The sequence below is a fragment of the Ceratotherium simum genome, chromosome 27 (genome assembly GCF_057802395.1).
Source record: "Ceratotherium simum simum isolate JZ-2026a chromosome 27, ASM5780239v1, whole genome shotgun sequence".
NCBI classification, from domain to species: Eukaryota; Metazoa; Chordata; class Mammalia; order Perissodactyla; family Rhinocerotidae; genus Ceratotherium; species Ceratotherium simum.
The window spans coordinates 11,873,834-11,898,314 of NC_141926.1; the positions used below are offsets into that span (position 1 = coordinate 11,873,834).

A 24,481-nucleotide genomic window follows, 5' to 3' on the forward strand; every position below is an offset into this window, starting at 1 on the left:
GTTCTCTGTTCTCCAGCTCAGGGTCTCAGGGCATCTGCATGCACTATGCCCTCTGCCACATCACAGGACGGGCTCCTCATCCTCCAGGGCTCGGCCCGACTGCATCCTCTGCCCCTTCCCTTGGCAGCACACCCCCATTTGGCACCACACACACTTTTCTGCCTTCCCAGCTATCAGCCCACGAGGACAGGGGCCGTCTTCACTCACTGCTCTACTCCCAGCACTCTGCTCATACTCGCCCACTGAAGAGTGGACCACCAACACAGCACCTCTGACCACCAGCACCCTCGGGAGGAGGACCCCATACTCAGCTCTGCCAGCAAATACGCAGCCTGGAAGTGACCTGCACACGTGCCCTGCTCAAACACGACACGCTGACAGGTTGCAACGAGGCAAAGGCCCTTTAAGGACTGAGGGTCCAACTGTGAATCAGCGGCTCAGGGGGAAGGGACAGTGGCTTCATTTTGGAACTTCCAAGGAGAGGAACTGGCACACAGCACGGCTGTCCTACTTAGCCAGCCTCCTTCCTAACACCCTCTAAATTGTGCCACAGGATTCTGAACACTTGCGTGACCTGGAACGTTCAATGGCCCATCATCTTCCCAGGGACTAGCCAGTGCAGGAAAAGAAAGTGCCAGCACCACACTCAGGCCATGAAGACAACTGCTACTACCTGAGGGGTACTAATTCAGCCCAGACACGCAGGGGCCTTGTTTAACCTGAGAGGACAAAGACAACCTCATTGTTACTGGAAGGAAAAGACCACATGGTGCCAGGGTCCCCAGATCAAGATCCCAGCTGTTACTTGGTAGTTGTCTGGTCAAGGTCAAACCACTTTCAGCCTGTTCCCTCATCTAAAACACAGGCAAAACAACACTCCCTCATAGGGCTGCAGAAAGGACCCAACGAGGTTAACAGAGAACACGTGTGCAGCAGAGCACACTACACACACAGCACACGGCATGCAGTGTGCACACAGTAACCTTTAAGGAAGGTGGCAAGTTACCTTAGACAGCACCTGAGTGCAAGTACGCGACGCAGACCGTTTGGTAGAAGGGTGTGTGCTCTCGGGAGCCCTGGCTGAGAGCCTACGCTTTCAGGAAATTCCTAATGAAACAGGAAGTAGCATATTTTCCCAGATAATCTGCACTTTATCCCTTTTATTTCCAGTCTACAGTTCTTAATGACCCTCTTTACTGAACTATTGCTCTTCAAAGAGACGTTTTATAGCTTTTTGCTCCTGGAGGAAGTTGAAGCTGGATGCTGTCTAAGCTCTAAAGTAAAGTGACGAATCTGATGGTCCAGGGCAGAGACAGGCAGCGTTGCAGAGAGAGGAAGCGCTGGCCTGGTTAGGAGCGGGTCTCTCCCGGCTCCTGGGGCATCTCTCGTGCACATCTCTGTGCCTCCTCCTCAGCATGGTTAAAAAGGAGGCAGAGGCCAGATCTCTGGGCCCACTCCTGCTTTACCATGATCTGACTGTATGAATTAATACAACCAGAGATTCCACTTAGTAACTGGCACTTCCTCCAACATTTTATGCACAGAAGCTTTGTCATCTGGGTTGCTGACAGAACAAGGAGGAAGTTGGAAAGGCTGGTCAACTTCTTCTAACTCATCAGCTCTGAGGAGACTGAGAAGGAGATGCCAGAGACTGTTCAAGAAAAAGCCTCATCCTCACCCACCACAGAAGCCATGCCGCTGCCAGGGACCCTGGGTTCTCAGCTTCCCAGGCCTGGTGCAGAGACCACATATGGAACTTTTTAAAGAGTTTCTTTAAAAGGCAGGTAGCACTTACTGATTCTAAGATTGTGCTATAAATTCAGGCTTACAGTACAGGTTATCTGGAACTAACCAGGAGTGAAATTTCAGTTAGTTTCTAGATCAGTTTTCTGCTGGGTTGAGAGAATAAGAGTTTGAGACAAATTAGAGCACGCCAGCTGTGTTCTCTTCTGTAACTCCAGATGATCTTCAAACTCGTCTCACTGCTGACGTAGCCAGTTGAAATGCTAGGATGCTGCGTGCTAACTTCATTTCCATCTTAACAGCTTTGCTGAGCAGAGCGGACCGTCTCTGCATAGATATTGCTTATTCCTCTATGTGAGTTAAACTAAGGCTACTACATAAAAGACAAGACACCCAGGTAAATTTGCATTTCAGACAACCCATCATTTTTTCCTGTATGTTCCATGCAATATTTGGAGCATACTTACATGAAAAAATGACGTATTTATCTGAAATTCAAATTTAACTGGCTATCCTGCATTATTATTTGCTAAATTTGGTAACCCTAATTATAACCATTTCAAGCAAAGACTAGTTGGTTCTTAGTCTCAAAGAACAGTCATGAGTTGCTTAACGATAGGGACACGTTCTGAAAAATGTGTTGTTAGGCGATTTCATCATTGTGCTCATGTCACAGGGTGCACTTACACAAACCTAGATGGGACAGCCTGCTACACACCTAGGCTATTCGGTACTAATCTTACGGGACCACCTTGCATTTGCAGTCCGTCCTTGAGCAGGATGTCATTATGTGGAGCACGACTGTATAACACCACCCCAAACCCAACCTCTCCCCTGCCGAAACAAGAAACTCTCAAAATAAAACTTGTCTTATTTCCAGAAGATCTTTTTAGACTACAGATCTACGCGGGGCCAGCCTGGAGGGATAGTGGTTGGGTTTGCACACTCCGCTTCGGCGGCCTGGGGTTCACGGGTTCAGATCCTGGGTGTGGACCTGCATGCCGCTCATCAAGCCATGCTGTGCTGTTGTCCCACATACAAAGTAGAGGAGGACTGACTTAGATGTTAGCTCAGGGACAATCTTCCTCAAGCAAGCAAAAAGAGGAAGACTGGCAACAGATGTTAGCTCGGGGCCAATCTTCCTCATTAAAAAAAAAAAAAACAAAACCCAATCCATGAGTATCGAAGAAAAAAGAAAAAAAAAAGATGTATCTTTGTACAAGACCCCCTAAATTAAGAGCTCAGTATGTCACTGGCCACAGGCATTGGTGCCAGCTAGCTCTTTGGTGGCACCCCCAACTTAAAAGCAACTGGCTTTTGACTCATCAGAGTAGTAGGGAGAAGGGAGGAGGAACAGAATTCAAAGGTGGCTACTTCCCCAAAGGGGCGTGCCAGGGCTGAGGGACAGGGGAGGCAGGTGCTGATGGCAAAGGAACGACAGGAAGCAGTGCGAGACGTCACGTAGAGTAGACACGTCCCTCTACAGAGGGCAGCACCCACCACAACGACAGGTTAATTGTGAGACAAAAGAAAAAGTTACTGATGTTACAGAATACAGAATGCCCAGTAGTCAAGACACAGACACATCCCGCTCCGCCCTACCCCCCTGCTCCTCCCAGTCTCTGCACTTGAGCTGGTAACCGGGTCAGCCGTCCCACATGGCCGGCATTCTGGGCAGACTAGTGCACTGTGCTGGGTAGGTGAAGAGACAAAACACCTCCTGGAGTTTTTTAAAATCATGTTTTACTCTGTTAAAAAGTTGCTGACATAATACATGGTCTTAACATTTTATTTTGCATGGTTACACAGTCTGAATGACTAGCTCACAATCCACGGCAGTTTTCCTCTTCAAGATAGTGTTAGTGTTGCTGTAGGGCCAAAAGTCCTCACTGACAAAGAAATTACACTAATGAAACAAAATCAAGACCGGTGTGCTGGTACTCCAGATCACAAAGTGGCTCTAAGCAAGCCATTCCCCCACCTCTCACAGCAAAGAGAATCAAGAGCTAAAAATACCTTAAAAAAAATCAAATGGCACCTATAACACACTCTTGTATAAAGGTCAAGCTTGTAAATTATTAATCCATGGTGCTCAAAAATGAGAGAATTAAATATACGGCTAAAATCTGGTGACTCTTCTTACTTCCTCTTCTTCGTGGAATATAGTTTTTCTTCAAGTGGGACCGGGACAATCCCTTCACATTCTTTTACTTCCTGGGTCAGAGGGTGTTTTACAACATTCGGTCTAATCACATCAATGTCTCGAGACAAGTACTCCATTATGCTTTCAACAGTTGGTGGTGGTGCATAAAAATCCACCAAGAAATACCTGCAATAAAATAAAAATTTGTGAATTTCTGCATTCTGAAATACAACAATTCCACTATTTTGGTTAATGTTTTCATTTTACTCGTTCCCAGATAAAGACATCAACTACACACACACACACCCCTTTGTCAAGATAGAAATTTTTGCTGACCAGCAAAATAGCTGACCAGTGAAACAGAAGTGTAGTGGTATGCCCAATCTCCCTTTTCCTATGGCCTTTTCCCATTACACTCTTGTGAAAATCTGAATCCAAACAAACTTTGTAGTAGCAAAAAAGCAGTGTGACATCACACACAGTGGGAAATACCAGAAAGTATGGTAAAACTATGGGCGCAAGAACAGAATTTGCTGTTCAACAAGACTGAATTTTTTAAACCATTAGTTGATGTTTTTTGTGAAAACATGTTATTAGTCTTCTAATTTTCCAAAGCATTTTACAAGTGACTTAATGGACCTAAGAGATGGAGAAAGTACAATCAGCCACACTTCACGAATGAGGAAAACGTTTAAGAAAGGCCTGGGACTTGTCTAAGGTTATCTTGCACATTCAAGAACTGACAAGGAACGAAAAGAAAATTACTTGAATTCAGGTGACAGATAGAATTTAACATTCATCTACTCAGAACAGACTAACACAAATGGGCATCTCACACAGCTCACTGGTCTCAGAGATCAACAACTGCATCAGCAGTCAGCTGGATAACACCACAAAGGAAGAAGCATCCTTCTTCCCTGCCCGCCCCTCCTCTCAGTTCTGAAAGTTTAAGCCTCCCTTGTGCTGTTTGGTTTGGACCACAGTGTTGGTAAAGGACAGTTTTCAGCACAGTACTTCAGGACTCTTGCAATGTTCCAACTCGTTAAGACGACCTTTTGACATCACTTACTTTGTTCTAGTACACTCTTCTCCCAAGGATATTCCCATCCTCAGTCTCTGCACTCACTGTTCCTTCTGCCATAAATGTTCTTCATAGCTCATCCCTCACTTCCATCATGTCTCGGTCCAAATGTAACCTTGTCAGAGAGGCCTTCTCTGACCACTTCTCCTAAAGCAATATCCTCTTCGTCCCCGCACCTGCCACACAGCCTCATTACTCTATTTCCCTTACTCAATGCTTTATTTTTTTCCCACAGCACTTTATCACCACTGTCTGTCTCACTCCACTAAGACATAATTGCTTTAGGAAGAAGGACTTTGTTGCTATATCCCCAGCAGCCTGGGGATATATAACATATAACATATAATATATAACATACAACATATAACAAGTCCACAGTAAATATTTAACAGTGGTGGTGTTAGCATGACAGGTGGAAGTCTCACAGAAAGCACGAAAGACCAAATTGAAAATGGATAAATTCAGCAAAGAATGAAGTTATGAGAAAAAGGATGGCATTTTGTGTAATTCCATACAAAGAGGGTTCAAAATTCATAAGAAAACTTCCCGAGCGACCATCCACTCTTAGTCAAGCCTAGTGGGAAAGTCATTCAAGTAAACAATAATTAAAATTAAAAGGACAGAAAAACATTTACCATGTAAAAACACTAATCAAAAGAAAGCTCAGGTGGCTATAATAATATCACACAAAGTAGACTTCAGAACAAATTACCAGGGAACAAAAGAGACAATATATAACGATGGGTTCACCAAAAAGGCACAACAGTCCCAAATGTGTATGCACCAGATAACAAAGCTCTAACAGAGAGGAAGGGAAAATCAACAGAACTGAAAAGAGAAATAGACAAATCCACAATTATAGTCAGAGACTTTTAACATTCTTCTCTCAGTAACTGATAGAACTCGTATAGAGAAAATCAGCAAAGATATAGAAAAAGCGAACACCACCATCAACCAACTGGATCTGACATTTATACAACCCTCCACCCAAGAACAGCAGGATACACATTGTTCTCGAGCGCACACGAACATTTACCAAGGTCAACTACATTCTGGGCCATAAAATAAGTCTCAATAAATCTAAAGGGACTTGAGTCACACAGAAAAATCTTGGGAAAATCCCCAAATACCTGGAAACTAAACATACGTCTATGGGTCAAAAAACCTATGGGTCACAAAAAAAAATCAAAAGAGAAATTACAAACTACTTTGAATTGAACAAAAATGAAAACAACATAAAAAAACTGGGGGGATGCCACTAAAGCACAGGACATTTATAGCACTAAATACCTTTGTAGCAAAACAAAAAAGGCCTCAAATCAATGATCTCAGCTTCCACCTTAAGAAACAAAAAAGAAGAGTAAATTAAATGTAAAGTAAGACAATATTATTAATAATAATTATAAAGATCACAGCAGAAATCCCTGAATCAGGAAACAGAAAAACAATGGAGAACATCAATGAAACCAAATAAAAGATCAATAAAATTGATACACCTCTAGTAAGAGTGATCAATAAAATTGATACACCTCTAGTAAGGCTGATCAATAAAACTAATACACCCCTAATGAGAGTGATCAGTAAAATGAGATAAGACACAAATTACCAATACTGGGGAATGAGAGAGGTGAAATGACTATAAATCTTACAGATATTAAAAGGATGGTAAGGGAATATCATAAACAATTTTTGCAATAAATTTGACAACTTAGCTAAAAGTCCTTGAAAAATACAAACTACCCAAACCCACTCAAGAAGAAATAGATAACTTTAATAGGCCTATATCTATTAAGGAAATTAAATTTGTAGTTAAAAACCCTCCCACAAAGAAAACTACAGCCTCAAATAGCTTCACTGGTGAATTTTACCAACGTTTAAGGAAAAAATACCAATTTTGATACAAACTGATCCAGAAAATAGGAAAACACTTCTCAACTTGTTCTATAAGACCAGTTCTATAAGGTCTGATACCAAGACAGACAAAGACATTACAATAAAAGAAAAAAACAGACCGATATCCCTCATGAACATAAATGAAAAAACTTGAAACAAAATTTTAGCAAATTGACCACTATAATATATAAAAAGGACAATACATCATGACCAAGTAGGGTTTAGCCTAAGAACGCAAAATTGGTTTAACATTTCAAAACCAGTATAAATCACCATATTAACAAACAAAAAAGAAAAACCATGTGATCATTTCAATAAATGCAAAAAAAACAACAAAATCCTATGTGCATTTTTGATAAAAACTCTCAGCAAACTAGGGATAGAAGGGACCTTCTTCAACCTTATAAAGAGCATCTTTGAAAAACGTACAACCAACATCATACTAGCTGGTAATCTGAATGCTTTCCCCCTAAGATGTGGAACAAAAAAAAAGTCTGTTTTCACCATTTCTGTTCAACATTTTACTGGAGGTTCTTACCAGTGCAATAACGCAAAATAAATAAAAGCCATCCAGATTGGTAAGGAAGAAGTAAAAACTGTCTTTATATACATGTCATGACTGTGTATATAGAAAAATCTGAAGAAATTTAAAAAAAAAAGATACTAGAATTAGTAAGTTTAGCAAGGTTACAAGATACAAGATCAATATACAAAAAGTCTACCATATTTCTACTATATACTATATATATATATACTATATATACTATATATATTACACTAAGCAACAAATAATCAGACCTTGAAATTAAATATGAAATACTCAGGGATAAATCTCACAAAAGATGTGCAAGATCTCTACACCAAAAACTACAAAACACTGCTGAAAGAAATTAAAGAAAAATCACATAAATGGAGAGGTATACCTTGTTCGTGGGTAGGAAGATTCAAATTTATTTAGGTGTCAATTCTCCCCAATTGATTTACAGATTCAAAAGAATCCCAATCAAATCCTAGCTGACTTTTTCTGTTAGAAATTAGTGAACTGATTCTAAAGTTGATATGAAAATTCAAAGATCTAGAACAGCCAAAACAACTTTGATAAAGAATAAAGTTGAAGGACTAACACTACCTGATTTCAAGATTTATTATAAAGCTATAGTAATCAAGATAGTATGGTATTCATATAAAAATACACAAATAGATCAATAGAACAGAGTCCAGAAACAGACCTATACATTTATGCACAATTGATTTTTGCCAAAGTTGCAAAAGCAATTCAGAGGAGAAAGGATAGTCTTTTCAACAAATGGTGCTGGAACAATTCAATATCTACACGCAAAAAGAACTTTGGTCCATACTTGTACCATATACAAAAATTAATTCAAAATGGAGCACAGATCTAAACATACAACATAAACCTATACAACTAGAAGAAAACACAGGAGAAAACTTTGTGATCTTGGGTTCAGCAAAGACTCCTTAGATACAACAACAAAAGTACAATCCATAAAAGAAAAATTTGATAAATTAGACTTCATCAAAATTAAAAACTGCTCTTTGAAAGATACTGTTAAGATAATAAAAAGAAAAGCCACAGACTGGGATCTGCAAACCATATGTCTGAAAAAAAAACTTGTTTCTAGAATATAAAGAACTCACAAAATTTAATTGAAAAAAAAACCTCAATTTTTAAAAAATGGGCTATCCAATGGTGAAGAACCACATGAGAAGATGGTTAATACACTTAGTCATGAGAGAAATGCAAATTAAAACCACAAAGAGATACCCACTAGAATGGCTAAAATTAAAAAGACTGACCATACCAAGTGCTGGTGAGGATGTAGAGGAATCGGCATTCTCATACACTGTCAGTAGGAAGGCAAAATGATATAACTACTTTGGAAAACAGTTTGGTATTTTCTTAAAAAGTTAAATATAACCTGCCATTATGATCAAGCCATTCACTCCTAGGTATTTACCCAAGAAAATTAAAACCCGTGTCCATACAACAACTTGTACATGAATGTTTACAGCCACTTTACTTGTAACAACCTAAAACCGGAAACACCACAAATATCCATCAACATGTAAACTGATAAGCAAACTGTGGTATATCCATACAATGGCATACTATTCAGCAATAAAAATAAACTATTGATACATACTATTGATGAATCTCATAATAATTTTGCTGAAAGAAACTAGAGTAAAAAAGAGTACATGCTGTCTGAATCTATCTAAATAAGATTCTAGAAAATATAAACTAATCTATAGTGAAAGAAAGCAGATCAGTGGTTGCTAGGGATGGGGAACAAGTAGAGGGGAGGATCACAAGAGGCAAGAGGAAACTTCTAGGGTGACCAATTTGTTTAATTATCGACTGTGGTGATTTCATGGGTATATACACATGTCAAACCTTATTAAATTGCACCCTTTAAATATGTCCAGTTTTATGTTTGTCAATTATATGTTTATAAAGCTGCTGATTTAAAAGAGGAATGTACGAAAGTGAATGGGCAGGAGTTGGTGAATGACTTGATATGGGGTGGTGGTGGTGAGGAGCAATTACAGCTCATGAAGACTCCCAGGGTTTCTCAAGAAATCAAATAAAAATGGTGTGAACTCTTCCAATACCTAGCAAACTTCTTGAGACATGACTTGCACGTGTGTTCGCTGATGAGACCACCATTTGGGCTCACTGAAAATTCCACACCAACCTGGCCAAATTTTCCAAGGTTTAATTCCACTTGTTTATTTCTACTCCACATAGCAGGCACTAGGGTTGCAATCATCCAACTCAAGAACTGCTCATTTGTGCAACATTTAATTATGGTCATGCACCATGTAACAATGGGGATATGTTCTGAGAAACGTGTCATTAGGCGATTTCGTCGCTGTGCGAACATCACAGAGTATATATTTGCACAAACCTAGATGGTATAGCCTACTACACACCTTGGCTATATGGTAGAGACTACTGCTCCTAGGCTACAAACATGTATAGCATGTTACTGTACTGCATGCTGTAGGTAACTGTAATACAACAGTAAGTATTTGTGTATCCGAATATATCTAAACATAGAAAGAGTAAAGTAAAAATATGGTATGAAAGATAAAAATTGGTATACCTGTATAAGGCGCTTACCATGAATGGAGCTTGCAGGACTGGAAGTTGCTCTGGGTGAGTCAGTGAGTGAGTGGTGAGTGAATGTGAAGGCCTAGGACATGACTGCACACTCCTGTAGACTATAAACACTATACACTTAGGCTACAGTAAATTTATTAAAAAAGCATTTTTCTTCAATAATAAATTAATCTTAGCTTACTGTAACTCTTTTACTTTATAAACTTTTAAATTTTTTTAACTCTTCTGTAATAACACTTAGCTTAAAACATACAATGTACAGCTGTACAAAAATTTTCTTTCCTTATATCCTTATTCTACAAGCTTTTTTCTATTTTTAAAATTTTTAATTTTTTTTACTTTTTAAATCTTTTTGTCAAGCACTAAGACACACAGACATTAGCCTGGGCCTACACAAGACCAGGATCATCAATATCACTGTCTTCACCTCCATATCTTGACCCACTGGAATGTCTTTGGAGGCAATAACTCGCATGGAGCTGTCATCTCCTATGATGACAATGCCTTCTGGAACACCTCCTGAAGGACCTGCCTGAGGCTCTTCTCGAGGAGGTGCCACTCTTTTCAGAAATATGTCCATGGCAGTTTTCTTGGTTTGTTTCTTTTCTTCATCATAGATTTTCTTGTAAGCAGATAATGTACCATGAACATTCCTCTCTACTAATGAAAACCTTTCAGTGTTGGGGTCCACGTTTTCAAACTTTTCAAAGAGCTTGCTGAGGTCTGCAAAAGCTTCTGCTAAACCCTTCACTGTGAATTTTCTTGAGGTTCTTCTTTTGCTTCTCCCGCAGTTTCCTGTTCTCTCGCCCCTTCTTCAGCTATGCCTTCCTGTTCCAGTCCCAACAACTCCTTGTCAGTCAATTCTTCAGGAACCACCTCTAAGAGCTCCTCAATGTCATCCTCTTCCACACCCAGGTTGAAGTTGTTTGCCATCTCAACCACAGCCTTGTTGATTTTTGCAACCTCCTCATCCTTGATAAATCCTTTGATGTCATGGATGAACTTCTTGAGTGTCTTCTTCCAGATGCCATTCATACAATCCTTTGTGACATCACCCCAAGCCCAAGCAAGGTTCTTGATGCAGTCATAGATACTGTAATCCTTCCAGAATGGTATCAGTGTCTTCTCAGTGTCTTCCTTAGTTGTAGCAAATAGCCTGGGCAAAGGTCCTCCTCAGGTAGTAGGCCTTAAAATCTGCTATAACTCCTTGATCCATTGGTTGGATCAAAGAGGTGGTGTTTGGAGGCAGAAAAATTGCTTTGATATCGGGATGAAGATCACCAATAAAAGGAGGATGTCCAGGACCATTATCAACAATAAGAAAAATCTTTGGAGAATGAAAGGTATGTTATTCTCCAAGTGGTACTTCTCTATTTTGCTGGCACAGCAATTCAGGAGGCATCTTGGAAGAGGAGCTGGGCCACCCGTGACTTCTTATTGCTCCTGTAGTACACCGGCAGTGCGTGCTTATTGATACGCTTGAAGACCCTGGGGTTCTCACTGTGCCAGATCACAAAGGTTCAATTTGTAGCCTGCAACACTGTCCCCAAGAAAGATTGTTATCCTGTCCTTAAAAGCCTTGAAACCTGTTATTGACTTGGCCTCCTTATGGATGAAAGTCCTTTCAAGCATGTGTTTCCAGAATACGGAGGTTTCATCCATATTGAATATTTGCTGTGGCAAGTAATTTTCCTCCACAATCAGCTTATCTAGGGTTTCCAAAAATTCTTCAGCTGCCTTCACATCAGCATTCACTTTCACATTACGTAATGAATAACGATTCTTTAATCATTTAAACCACCCACACCTAGCAGTAAATTCAACATCATAGTCAGGTCCAGCCTTTTCTTTCAACATGGCAAACAAACTTTTTGCCTTGGCCATGATCGTCATGGTGCTGAGAGGGATACGCTTCTGTGTCTGGTCTTCAATACCGGTCATTAGAAGTTTCTCCATGTCTGATATAGGCCCTTCTCGAATTTTTGTTAATCTTGTTGACTTCAGGGAAGCAGATCCTTTAACAGCATTCGTCACTTTGTTCTTGTTCTTCAAGAATGTAGCTATGGCAGAATGGGACACGCCTGCCTGGCAAGCAATAACCATCACTGATTTTCCACCTTTGTAGTCCTTAATCACTTTTAATTTTGTTTCCAGATCAATCACTCCACCTGGCCTCTTACTGGCAACATTAGCAGTGGATTCTGTATGCTTAGGGGCCATGATGAACAAAACAACGTAACATTAAATCAAGCACAAGAGAAAACGATGCAAGCAAGAGACGCGGTAAACGTAAGATGCATGAGGCTACTGCCAGTGTACCACAGCATCCGGTTTTACAGTCAACTTTTTTTTATAAGAAGAGTATACTCTAAAATAAATGATAAAAAGTGTAGTATAGTAAATACATAAACCAGTAACACAGTTATCATCACTATCAAGTATTACATATTGTACTTATAATCGTACATGCTATACTTTTATAGGACTGGCAGCACAGCAGGTTTGCTTACGCCGGCCTCACCACAAACACGAGTACTGCGTTGCACTATGACCTTACGACAGCTTGACATTACAAGGGGTACAACGTCACCAGGAGATGGGAATTTTTCAACTCCATTACAATCTTATGGGACCACCGTCATATATACGGTCCGTCACTGACCAAAACATCATTATGCAGCACATGACTGTATTGATTACTTACCTTGAGCAAGGATCTGGAATAGAGCCTAAAAAATAAGTGTGATTAACCTTAAATTACCTTCTCCTTGCCAATCCTCAGCCTTTTACCCACTCCCCCTTGCCAATCCTCAGCCTTTTACCCACTCCCCCAACCCCCAAATAACTTTGGCTGCCTGGTGGCCAGGGCAGAAACGCTCTCACTCAACACAGCCCCCAGTATCTCTTTCTTCCCTTTTTATCCATTTGTTCTTTCATTCAGTATTCGTCAAAACGTCCTTCCAAGCTACCATGGACAAGTTGTGACCTCACCCCCGGTCTGCCAATATTCCTACTATACTTAATTCTACAGCAGACAGTTTTTCTTTAGACACATATGCGTCCTCTCTGAGCTCCTTCCTCTTTCCTTGACCTTTGTCTAGTTTTCCTGGAAGAGTCTTCCTCTTTTGCTTTATTACACTTAAAGCCCTGTGCTTACAGCCGGAGGTGAGCTGGTGAAATGCCATGTATTACATACAGTATCATGGAGGGAAGTGCTGAGCAAGGGCCTCTGGGCACTCAGTAACCCAGCCAATCCCCACTGCCAGCCCTGGAAGAGCTCCAAGTCCCCTCTCTCCAGAAAGTCCACAGGCGTCTCCTGCTCTCCTGAGTTAAGCCTGCCTTTCTTTACAGTCAAGTATTCAAGTTAGTCAAATACCGTATCTGGGGCTCAGCAAGCATTGTTTTCTTCCATTTTCCATTCAACTGCACCACAGAGGCATTTCTGTGGGCCAGCCTTGGAGTCTAAACACGTTTCTAAGAGAAAGTGTGTTTACAGTTGCCAACAACCCACTCAACTGCCCACAAATCAACTGTCATGCAGTCTTCCCCAACAATGTTCTCCACACACTGGCACTCATCAAATAATCCTAAGAAATACACCCAAAGCTTTTGGATACCATTTTGTGATAAGGGTAAAAAGGATACCCAAGGATGGAAACTAAAGGCCAGATATATCAGAAGCCTCTTACTTCAGAAATTAAAGGGAGCGTCTTACTAGAACTTTCTAATTTTCAAACTGCTCTCACATTTTTTAAACAGCTTCTGAAGAAGAGGATGAAGGAGAAGTGGAAGCTCCATTCCATGTGGCAATTCAGGAAATGGAAGAAGAGGAAGTGGTGTTGGGTGCCAGTTTGGGCCCCGCAGCCCTCTCCCCAGCAACAACTACTACTCTAGCAGTTTTCAAAGTGGTTTCCTACACTTGCCTCCTTTGAGTTTTATAACGGCCAGGTCATGAGCTCAAGGTCACTCAGCTACTAAGGGACCACCACCAGGATTGTAACAGAGCATGTCTTTTGACTCCAGGACACAAAAAGCCACAGAAAGCTTCAGGACCAATGGGTTACAGAACCACAGAATGTTAAAAGTGCTGGACCATGCTAACAGGACCATGAAGACATTGCAGCCCAACCCTTTCTTACCTTCCCCCCGCCCCCCCCAAAGCCCCAGTAGATAGTTGTATGTCATTGTTGCACATCCTTCTAGTTGCTGTATGTGGGACGCGGCCTCAGCATGGCTGGAGAAGCGGTGCGTCGGTGTGCGCCCGGGATCCGAACCCGGGCCGCCAGCAGTGGAGCGCACGCACTTAACCACTAAGCCACGGGGCCGGCCTGAAGCCCAACCCTTTCATGTTGCTTATGAGGAACTGATCTGCTCCGTGTCACAAAGTGAGAGGCACACTCCATTCTCTAGAACCCATGGTTCCCCACTCTGTTAACCACATCTCTTGCTACCTAGCAGCCAGCATTTTGGAGGATTCTCAAGGATAAAAAGAAGCTCTAGAAAAAAAGCCTGAAAATCCTAAGCTTGGCTTCTGGAAGCTCCCCATTACTACCAAACCCCTCTAGCCTTTGCCTTCTTTTACCTACTCTGCCCTCCCTCTACCCTTCATGATAGTCCCCTAGCAACCACACCTAAACAAGAGCACTGGCCAAAATGCAAATGGTTTTGTGCCCACAACCACAGCTGTGACAGTCATTTCATGCTTATCACCCTGCTGATCTGTGCCTGGGGCTCATGTGGGTAAAGACTGCTTCTACTCCCATGCTCCTTATTACACCATGGAAATTTCCACAAAAAGGAACCACTACCAAAACAGAGAAGGGGGGAGTGGCTCAGAGATGGGCAGATCTTACTACATTCATCACTCCCAGCTGAAAGCCGAACTTCTTACCTCCCACCTCCCTCCCAGGGAACCAAGTTGTCCCTCCCCATCACGAGGGAACCAAGCAGTAGCCCAGGACAAACTCAATCTCTGCCTGCCTTAGTGACCCAAGCACACAGGTCAACAGTCCATTACGGCTTTCCCACACAGGAAAGACCACGACAAATTCCTGCTTGCTGCCAGTATATATTCTTTTTTCTCACCTATTTATCTTGGGAAAACTCAACTGGCCAATGAACACCTACTATGGGCAAACCTCAGAAGGAGGCTAAAGAGATGAGGTACACATGGCTTCAACCTCCTGGAACATTAATCCAGCTATGGAGAGAAGTCACAAGGGCTGCTGTGCTAGCAGAAACCCAGGCTTCCATGACTTCCACAAGTCTCTCAGTCCTGCAGGAGACTGTGGAAGTGACGTGGGGTCATGGACACCTGACTCCTAGCTGCTGGTTTTCTAACTACAGATGACCTGAGGAATGACAATGAGACTTTTTACAGATATGAGAGACAGCACCAAGCGCAGCCCTGCATTTCCACTTTTACACGTAAAGAAAGGGAGGCCTAGAAACAACCCTCTTAGAGTTGTAGTTCTGGGGAGCTTCTGATGCCTGCAAGGATCCTTTTCCCATGACAGCACAGGTCCATTACAGACTTGTAAAAATGAGTTAGGTTGAAAAAATGAAAATGACCTTGGAACTCCCTTGATACCCACTCCCTACATAATGCTGAAGGCTGCCATGGAGAAGCCATTCTGAAATTCAGATGAGCTGCTGTTCAAGGGAAGGGCTCAGTGTCTCCAGAGGAATCTGAGAGCCCACTGCCCCACCTTCATCCTGGCCCTAAGAGAGGGGAGGATCCTGAGGATTCAATAACCACAACGAGATAGAAATGTTTGCTTCTTCCTCTAACCAAGCTAGCAGAATCAAAACACAAGACTACAAGTCACAACACATGTGGACTCTTTCTTATCTCCAGCCTCATGATAAGCTCCTCACTCAAGGTAGAATAGTTTAAAATTATGACTACAGTTGCAACTGCCTAAACAAACCCAAAAGCTGACATTCCAATAAAAAAAAAAAAAATATTAGTCCTCCAAAGTTCTCCAAATAGCTGGTTTTCCATTCTCTACGTTTACTTTAATCAATGATTAAGTTAATAGATGGGCAGATCATTTTGGAAAAACCCAGCATAGCAATCTAAAATCTAATTATATTATACATTTCTAGCACCTTCCACCACGTGCTCAGGGCACCAGTGAAATGGTTCTGCACACCAGGCAGCCAGGGTTGATAGAAGCTTCACCATCGCCTTAAACACAAAGCCCAGCGGTGTTTACATTTAAAGGTGTGTGTTCCCATGTGTGGTTCTAATTACAGAATCACTTCATCCACAAGGCAGACATCAGCTTTACCCAAGCATTTCTCTTTTCTATAGAAAAGCACTTAACTTTTACACACCACCACTCTGCACAACTGGAAGTAAGGAGATGACTGATACTGGGCAAGGAGAGAAAGTACAAAAAAAGGTTCAGTACACTAATGCATTTCTCCTCACAGATTCTGAGGTTCAAAAGTTGGAGGAACAGCAAACTATTTTGTAGGTAGAACCTGCCCATGCCGTCTTGAGGGTGATAATTCACCCTGCTTTGTATTTCTTAAGACACTCTCACACTACAGAACTCTCCACTACCATGACTGAAACCCCATAGAGATCTGAGAAGACCCAGAGAAACGGCTTCCCCAGGATAGACTGAGCCCAGTACTGGAAAACGTTGCCAGCAAGAACACTCCATCCATAGAGGCGGTTTCACGAGGGAGCCAGCAGCTCTCAGGGTTCTTTCTGCTCCTCTTCTCTAGGGTCCTAGCCTCTGGTACCACACAGTCACCTTCTGACACAAGGCTATGCAGACAGCCCGGGGCTGCCAGCCCCCAGCATCCCCCCTGGTTGAAGGAGGAAATTTGTTTTCTCGCAATGCTCCTAAATGTAAAGATTCTATTTGTTTTTTCTTTCACTTCTGTCTTAACCCTACATTCACAAGTTTTCCATAAAAAGCGCTTGCTTGAATTTGAGTTATATTCTTTGTCTCTGTCTCTCTCAGACAGTCACACACTCACTCACAGCCTCCCCTTCCCCCTGGCAGACAAGTGGAAATTTCCACTGAAGCGCTCAGTGGTTCACAGTGGGTGGGAGGTAGAGGAGGGGGATGGGAGGGATTTGAAGCTATGAAGCATCTTCGAGCCTTTTTGAAAACAGAAAACAGATCCATTTGAATGCCAGTTTCTAGACTGTATCGGTTAAACCCTGCTGGATTCAGGCTTCAGTGAGGCAGTCAATTATTCACCTTAAAACCAGGACACTCTCTGCATGGAAAAGCCCCATTCTTTTTATATCTGTTGAGTCTCATACATTTTAAAAACCATGAAACCTGCTGCAGAATCTTTACAAATCTTGGGATGCTGCCACTAAAAAGAAACCTCCCAAGCCACAGCAGCCCTGCCTGTCATGGAGCAGCTACACACAAGAATCGGGTCAGGATGCTGGCCTGGACATAACGCTGGCAGAAAAGCACGAGAACACGGAAATGTTAGCTAACGGGAAAACTACAGAGAAGAAGCAATCTCCTCTAGAGAGGGTGCCAGCTCTCTTGGAGTAAGCTGCAGACACACTGGGGGAACGAGTCAGTAAAATTCCACTGATTCACTATAGAGCCAGCTATTTTTATCACTCTGCTTACCCATAAATAGAAGGGCATCTTATATACGTAGGCCAGCAGATCTTTGCCATAAGCACCTATTCACATTTTAAAGCAGATGAGAACAGAGAAAGAAGGGACAAAAAAGGCAAGAAAAACCTACTTCACTACTTAAGAGTTCTTATACACACGCATTCTGTGGTTGGCCCAATCTCACTGCAGTAAAATCACACCCGGTAAAAACAGGCAAAGCCAACCTGGGGCAGCCTTTTACAAATGGGCACAAGGCCAGCACTGAAATGTGGACACGGTTTCTTCTATAGTTCCCTCTCCTGCACCAGGAGGCACTCTCAGTCTCAGTCCAGCCCCATCTAGTGGAAAGAGAGCCTTGAACGAGTATGTGCAGCCCAGGAGGAAGATGCTCAAGTGGTTCCGGCAGAGGGTGATTGACACTATGATGCACTAAATGTCTGACCCTTTTTAGCAAGGGTCTAAATGAGCATCTACTCCCACTGCTCCCTGCTGCATATGTGACATCTTCCCCTTTCAGACTCCAAGGAATACAGTAAGAATTTCCCACAACACCAACCTTGCCTTTCCCACAGAGTTGACGATGGCATCAAGGTGAGCATGTCAAGGTACAAAGGAGAGATCATCTCGGGGGCCTCCAAGAGACCAAAGCAAATCCAGAGCCGAGAATGAATCCTAGGCCTTCTAAGACCTCCCAGCTCCGAATCATGCTCCAGTGGTTTCCAGACACTGCCTGGTGACAACAGGTGGTGAGTGAGGCTAGCAGCCTCCATCTGGAAGCTAGTAGAAGACCCAAACTTCCCAACCACCCCAACCTGGCCAAACCACAAGAGGAGCATCTGGTCAACGCCTCCCTGTTCCTAAATTCACATCACCTGGGGGAAACTGAAGTGGGAAGTGGCTTCCCTGGAAAAATCATCTTAATAAGTCACAAGTGTCTGAGATATCATCCCTATCCCTGACAAAAGTGACCCAACCCAGGATCCACTCTGCTGCCAGGTGGAATGCAGAGCAGCATTTTTAAAAACAAGTTTTAGGGGCCGGCCTGGTGGTGTGGTGGTTAAGTGCGCGTGCTCTGCTTCGGCGGCCCAGGGTTCGCAAGTTCGGGTCCCAGGGGCAGACTGACGCACCACTTATCAAGCCATGCTGTGGCGGCATCCCATATAAAGTGGAGGAAGATGGGCACAGATGTTAGCCTATGGCCAGTCTTCCTCAGCAAAAAGAGGAGGATTGGTAATGGATCTTAACTCAGGGTTAATCTTCCTCACACACACAAAAAAAACCCCCAAGTTTTAAAATGGCGTTCAGCTGTACATAAATGACCAGCCCATTTCTACTGATCCTCAGAGATTTTGAGTTAAGTAAGTTTCTGTGGATCAGCCTGGGAACTTAACCATCAAGTTGTTCCCATGGGAAAATAGGTTCCACGTTATAAACAAAAGACTTACGAATTTCTAGAATGTAACCTGTTTCTAAAAGTGGGGACTGACCAAATTAATATTTGGAATATAATGATTGTATTTTGGGGGCATAAATTGCATAAATAGATTTGATATAATAAATAATAAACACCAGGTACAACTTTCAAGGTACCACCTTTTCCTCCTTCACAAATAACCCTAAAGAAGTGGGATCCCTCCTACCTAAACACTTTTATACCCTCATTGCTCTTTCAGGTCTACCTGGCATGTGTCTAACAGGGGTATGGATCTGGGAGAAGGAGGCAAAGATGGGAAAATAGTAGAGGCAATCACCCCACATGATGAGAAGTAACTGCAACAGAGACACCTGGTTGTCAGCCTGGGCCGGGTGACCCTGCTGTGCTGGGCCCCTGCCCTAACACCTCCTTAGCTGGTGCCTAGGTTAGCCTTATGCCGGCAAGTCCCTGATTCAACTGAAAACTCCTTGGGTGATCAGGAACCACAATAATCACAAGAGCCATTGTGAGACCCAAGAATACCACTAGAACATACCATTACTTGTCATAAAACAAAAGCAACACACACATAATACCAACAGCACCACAGGGCAATGTGGCTTCTCAGAGGACATCTAGGCTCGCTCATTAGCCAGCTATGAAACTGGCTCTCGCACACCAGCCTCAGGATTCAAATCAGTGCCTCACCAAAACTAGAGATACATGTAACGGCCTCTAGAGCTGTTCAAAAAGAGCTAAAAACTTTTAAATGCTAACAAATGGGTAACAGAGAAGACTGCTCTGTTTCTTCTTAACCACTTCATAAAACTGAGCCTTCCCAGCACCCAGTATACCCTGGCACGTAATCTGCTCAAAACAGGTTTCTAACACCTTCTGTGGCTACGTGCAATGCATGTAAACAACTGGTCAACTGAACAAAATGCCTGGTACGAATGTCACTGAGGTTAGTGACTATGGAAGAACTGGCTAAAGCCAGAAGAATATCAGACTACCCTGAAGCTCCACCCTGTAGTCATCCGACATACCACTCAATTCTGAATCTTCATCCCAGTAATTCCAAACCACACCAGCCCCTCCTCTCCTCATTCACCCGACGTCATTGTGAAGAATATTAGTGAGTGTTACAGAAATAAAACATGGTCAAACAAAATCGATAAATGAAGGCATCTTACTGAAGGGCTTCTCACCATTTATACCCTAATGTGTGATGTGAATCTCTAGAAGGGATTAGATCACGCAAGTCTTCCCCATCTATCCGATCACCCACACATACCCTCATGTTTTGGTGGAGCATATCTGTATAACCAGTGTAGCAGAGATCGCACTTTGGAAAACATTACAGTAAACAAATACCAGACATTGATTTATCCCAGAAAAACAAGCTTAAAACATGAACCTCTCTGACTGGGGCTGGGCACCACCTTTCTGTGTCTATATATAATACATTTTAAGAATGTTGCTTCCCCTTTGCTGAGCAGTCTGAAAGTAAAAGAACCAGAATAAAATTCTTAACTGTAAATGAACTACGTGACAACAACCCAGTCCTTGGTGGGGCACATGTACCTTGTCAGGAATCTGGAATGTAGGGCTAATGTTGTCAGCAGTTCTGGCCTAGTTCCAGGTGAGTTCTTCCAGGATCTGAATTTATTCCATCCGCAAAAGAGAAACAGCACCGCCCCAACCCCAGCACTTCACACAGAGGTCTGAAAACTAAATGAGTCAGTACAATGGTTCTCAAAGTGTGGTCCTCGGACAGCAGCATCAGCACTTGTGAGAACTGTGAATTCTAGGATGCTGGTCACACCGGCCCTCAACAAAGTCAAATCCTCTACTTGGAAAAAGGGCAGAAGAAAGCAGTCCTACTGTACATCCCTGAAAGTGCACGAAGGAGGAAACTGACTTCTCCCCCTGTTCAGTACCTACCATGAGAGAACCTGGCTAATAATTCTTGGCTAAGAATTACTATGTTTAAAGATGTATGCTTCCCTTTAAACAAAAAGGCAAAAGTATTCATAGCCTCGCTCTTAAAAAAAGTCCTTTGTGGTTAAGTTAAAAAAATGTTACACACACAATCTCCATCCCTCACTGTTGTTATGACTGTGGAAGGGGAATAGCCACTGTGCATTTCATGTTGCCTAGCAACGCCTCAGGCACTCTTCAGAGGTGTTCTTAAGAAGCTGAACACTAGCACAAAACAAGGCGAAGCAATCAAAAGATGCAATCTGCAGTATGTGCCATGTCTCAGCAGAGGGTTTAAATGCAGTAAGAAAGCCTCGGTGTGAGGGAGGACTCCTCTCAGGCCTATCACATGTATCTACTGCACCCACCCAAGACCACCAGCTCCACGTGACTGACAGCAGCATTCATACAAAACCCAGGACTGTCCACAGAGCACATCTTCAGAGATGATCTCATTTGATCCCGTGTCAATGTGGGTGGGTTCAGTATCCAAGGAAGCAGGAATGAGAGAATCTAAATGACTTGCTCAAGGCCATACAGCCGGCAAGTACCAGAGGAGAACTGAATCTTCTACTCCCCGACTTTTTCCACTCTGCTAAAACCTGACGCCATTTTCTCTATCACCTACATCTAGGAAACCCAACAATACGAGACGATTCTTTCTCCAAACCAGAAACCATGGGGTGTGAAAAAGACACTATTAGGACTTAGAGAAGCTTCAAACCAACTCAATAAACAAACTGCTCTCAAAGAATTTCTACAAGGGTAGTTACTACTACGGAATCAAATCATTGAGATATGTTTGAGGAAGTTGGTATATACTACGTGAGAAAAAATTCCATTACAGAAAATTCTGATTAGTGGTTGGAGTACGTAAAGCCACTTTTATATTGTGGGTTAGGCTCTGGTTATATACATTAGTCATAAGAAGTACATTTTGCTTGTTATTTGCAACCTATATAAAGGATGCATATTGCTCACTGAGGTGTTTTAAAGGCAAAAGTTAAAGAAATGCCAGGGGTAAACACTGCTAACGTTGACAAGAAAAGTTTCCCACGATCTAAAGCTTATAAACCTGTTGCTCCTAGCATTACCTGTTCTTGTACTCTGATTATAGTTTATTACCGGCCAGCATAACTGCACCCCATTAGCAACACAACATCACTAGGGTGTGTACCTGGACAACACCTGGCACAATGGGATCTGATTATGAAATTATTATAATTCCTAAGATTAATTAAACAGTATTCTTTACCGAGCCCATCAAAGGTGTTTTTCAAGTGATGCACGAAGATACTTACCCTCCTCTGCTGTGCTGCTGACTGTGAGCAAAGATCTTATAAGGAAGTGCTCGCTCCCCCAGGTTTTCCAGGTTTCTCACTATCGCCCCTCTGTCCATCAGGGCTTCTAGCGTACGTTTCAAAGCAGCAGCAGTCTCTGGCTGTTTTTTTGTTTTTGTTTTTAAAAAGAAGAAAAAAACACATCAGAATCAATAATAAGAACTAGAATGATTAAGTCTGGTCAGTTCCAATCATAACAGCTCTACTGGTAGGGATCTTTGGGTAAAAGCAACAGAAACTGTCTTTGGCTAACTTAAAATTTAAAAAAAAAGAGAGAAAGAGACATTTATTATAAGGATACGAGATAGCTCACAGATACGAGGGAAATCTGAAGAACCAGGCCTCGGAGAGTTCAGGGACCAGAGCAGCTCCAGGGATCTGGGAGGCAGGAACTAATGGGTGGCTTCTTCAGAGCACCTTGGCCAGGATCAATCAGCGCCAGTCATTGTCAGTTCTTGTATCCCATGACTCAAAATTCAAATTCCAGGGGAAGGGCATCCTCTTGGCAGGACACTTTGATGAACCATCCCACCAAAACCATAACCAGAGGGAAAAGGGATTGTCCCCCAAAGAAAAATTGAGAGATTGTAACCAAAAGGGGGAAAGGATGAGTAAGACCCAATCTCTGCCCTCGTGGAGCTTACAATCTAAGAAAGGGATTAACACAAACAGCCATGTAAGAAGACCAGAGAGCAGAACATGGGAAGTGATATGGGGACCAGAGAGCTCATGGAAGGAGGAGGCACATTCAGCTGGGAGATGGGTTTCATTAACGGAAGCTTACTTGAGAGGCGCCCTGGAAAATGACAACAGGAGATACAAAGAACAAATGCACCAGGCACTGAGTAAAGGAGCAAAGGCAAGAAAGCAGAAGTGCACTGAGGAAATAGCCAGGAGTTCCATGGATGAAGTTCAGGACAAGGTGGGTTGAGAAGTAAGATTAAAGGTTGGGTACAAGTACATAAATAAAAAATACCTGATATACCAAATAAAATTCAAACAATATAAAATCCCATCATCCAGAGATAACAGACTTTAATATTTTAGTGAATTTCTTTCCAGACATCTCTCTATGCATATGTATACACAAAAATTTTTGGAAGAAAAGATACTTTACAAGGGTAAACCTAAAAAGATGCAGCTAATGTAATGTGCAGAACGCGGGAGAGCTGCAGCGAAAGAGGGGCTCCAAATTATGGTGGCCGGGAGAATGGTGATGTTGTTAACAGCTAAAGGGAAATCTGGAAAAGCTGGCTGGGGACAACAAAAGATGAATTTGCTTTAGGACATGCTGAGTCTGAGATGCCCAAAGCTCCTCTAGGTTGACCTCTCAAGAAGTAAAAGAAAATAAGTTCAAAAGAGGGCGGGTGAGAACTACACATTTAATATACATTTAATCTGCATAGAAGGACTAACTGAAAGCCCGGGGGGTAGGTGAGATCACTGAGGGAGGGGGTAGGGTGAGAAGAAAAGAGATGACCAACAGAACCTTGGGGAGCACAAACATTTGGGGGCTGAAAAAGAGAACTCGAAGTCAGAGAAGCAAATAGAAAAGGTATAGTCAAACAGTACAAGGAAACTCAGGCCTGCCTTGTCACAGAAAAGAAGGAAAGAGGCAGCCTCCAGGATGAGAGGGTAGAGGATGGAGATGGAGAAAGAGCCACAGTATGGTGGCTGTATGGTCACTTAGGATGGAGCTAGAAGCTAGATTGCCAAGGTTTCCATGGTAGAGGTGTGACAGCAATGAAGAAAAAGTGCCAGCGCCTGAGGGGCAAACAAGTTTAAGCACAGTGTCACAGGAGAGAGAAAACATGAGCAAGTTAGCAGTGAAAGGGGAATGAACCAGTCGAAAGGATAAAATGTGGGATTTTAAAATAACAACCATTACAACAATGATGGCAGCTATGATTTATTGCGTAACCGCTCTATGCCTAACATTGGTCTAGCGTTTTATTGTTACATGTTTAGTCTTCACCAATAAAAAAACAAAAAGAGCAAAGGTTTACAGATTGGGAAATTGGGCCTCTGAGGGATGCTATGACTTTGAGATTACAGGGCAGCTAACAAGTGTAAAAGCCTGAAACAAGGAAAAGGAACAGTGACAAAGCACAGCCAGGGGAGGAGGCCAGGACACC

The 24,481-nt window shown here is 42.5% G+C and overlaps 1 protein-coding gene across 1 annotated transcript in view; it reads right to left on the bottom strand.

Moving 5' to 3' along the window:
* Window positions 1–3,466: 3,466 nt before the first annotated feature.
* MRPS6 (mitochondrial ribosomal protein S6) overlaps window positions 3,467–24,481 on the bottom strand; it is a 70,623-nt gene continuing 49,608 nt past the window's right edge. The window contains exons 2-3 of the mRNA XM_087418125.1: window positions 22,308–22,447; window positions 3,467–4,072 (exon numbers count right to left, since the gene is read on the bottom strand). Of these exons, the coding sequence (XP_087274251.1) occupies window positions 3,883–4,072; window positions 22,308–22,447 (330 nt within the window). The 3' untranslated portion in view covers window positions 3,467–3,882. The remainder of the gene's footprint in view (window positions 4,073–22,307; window positions 22,448–24,481) is intronic.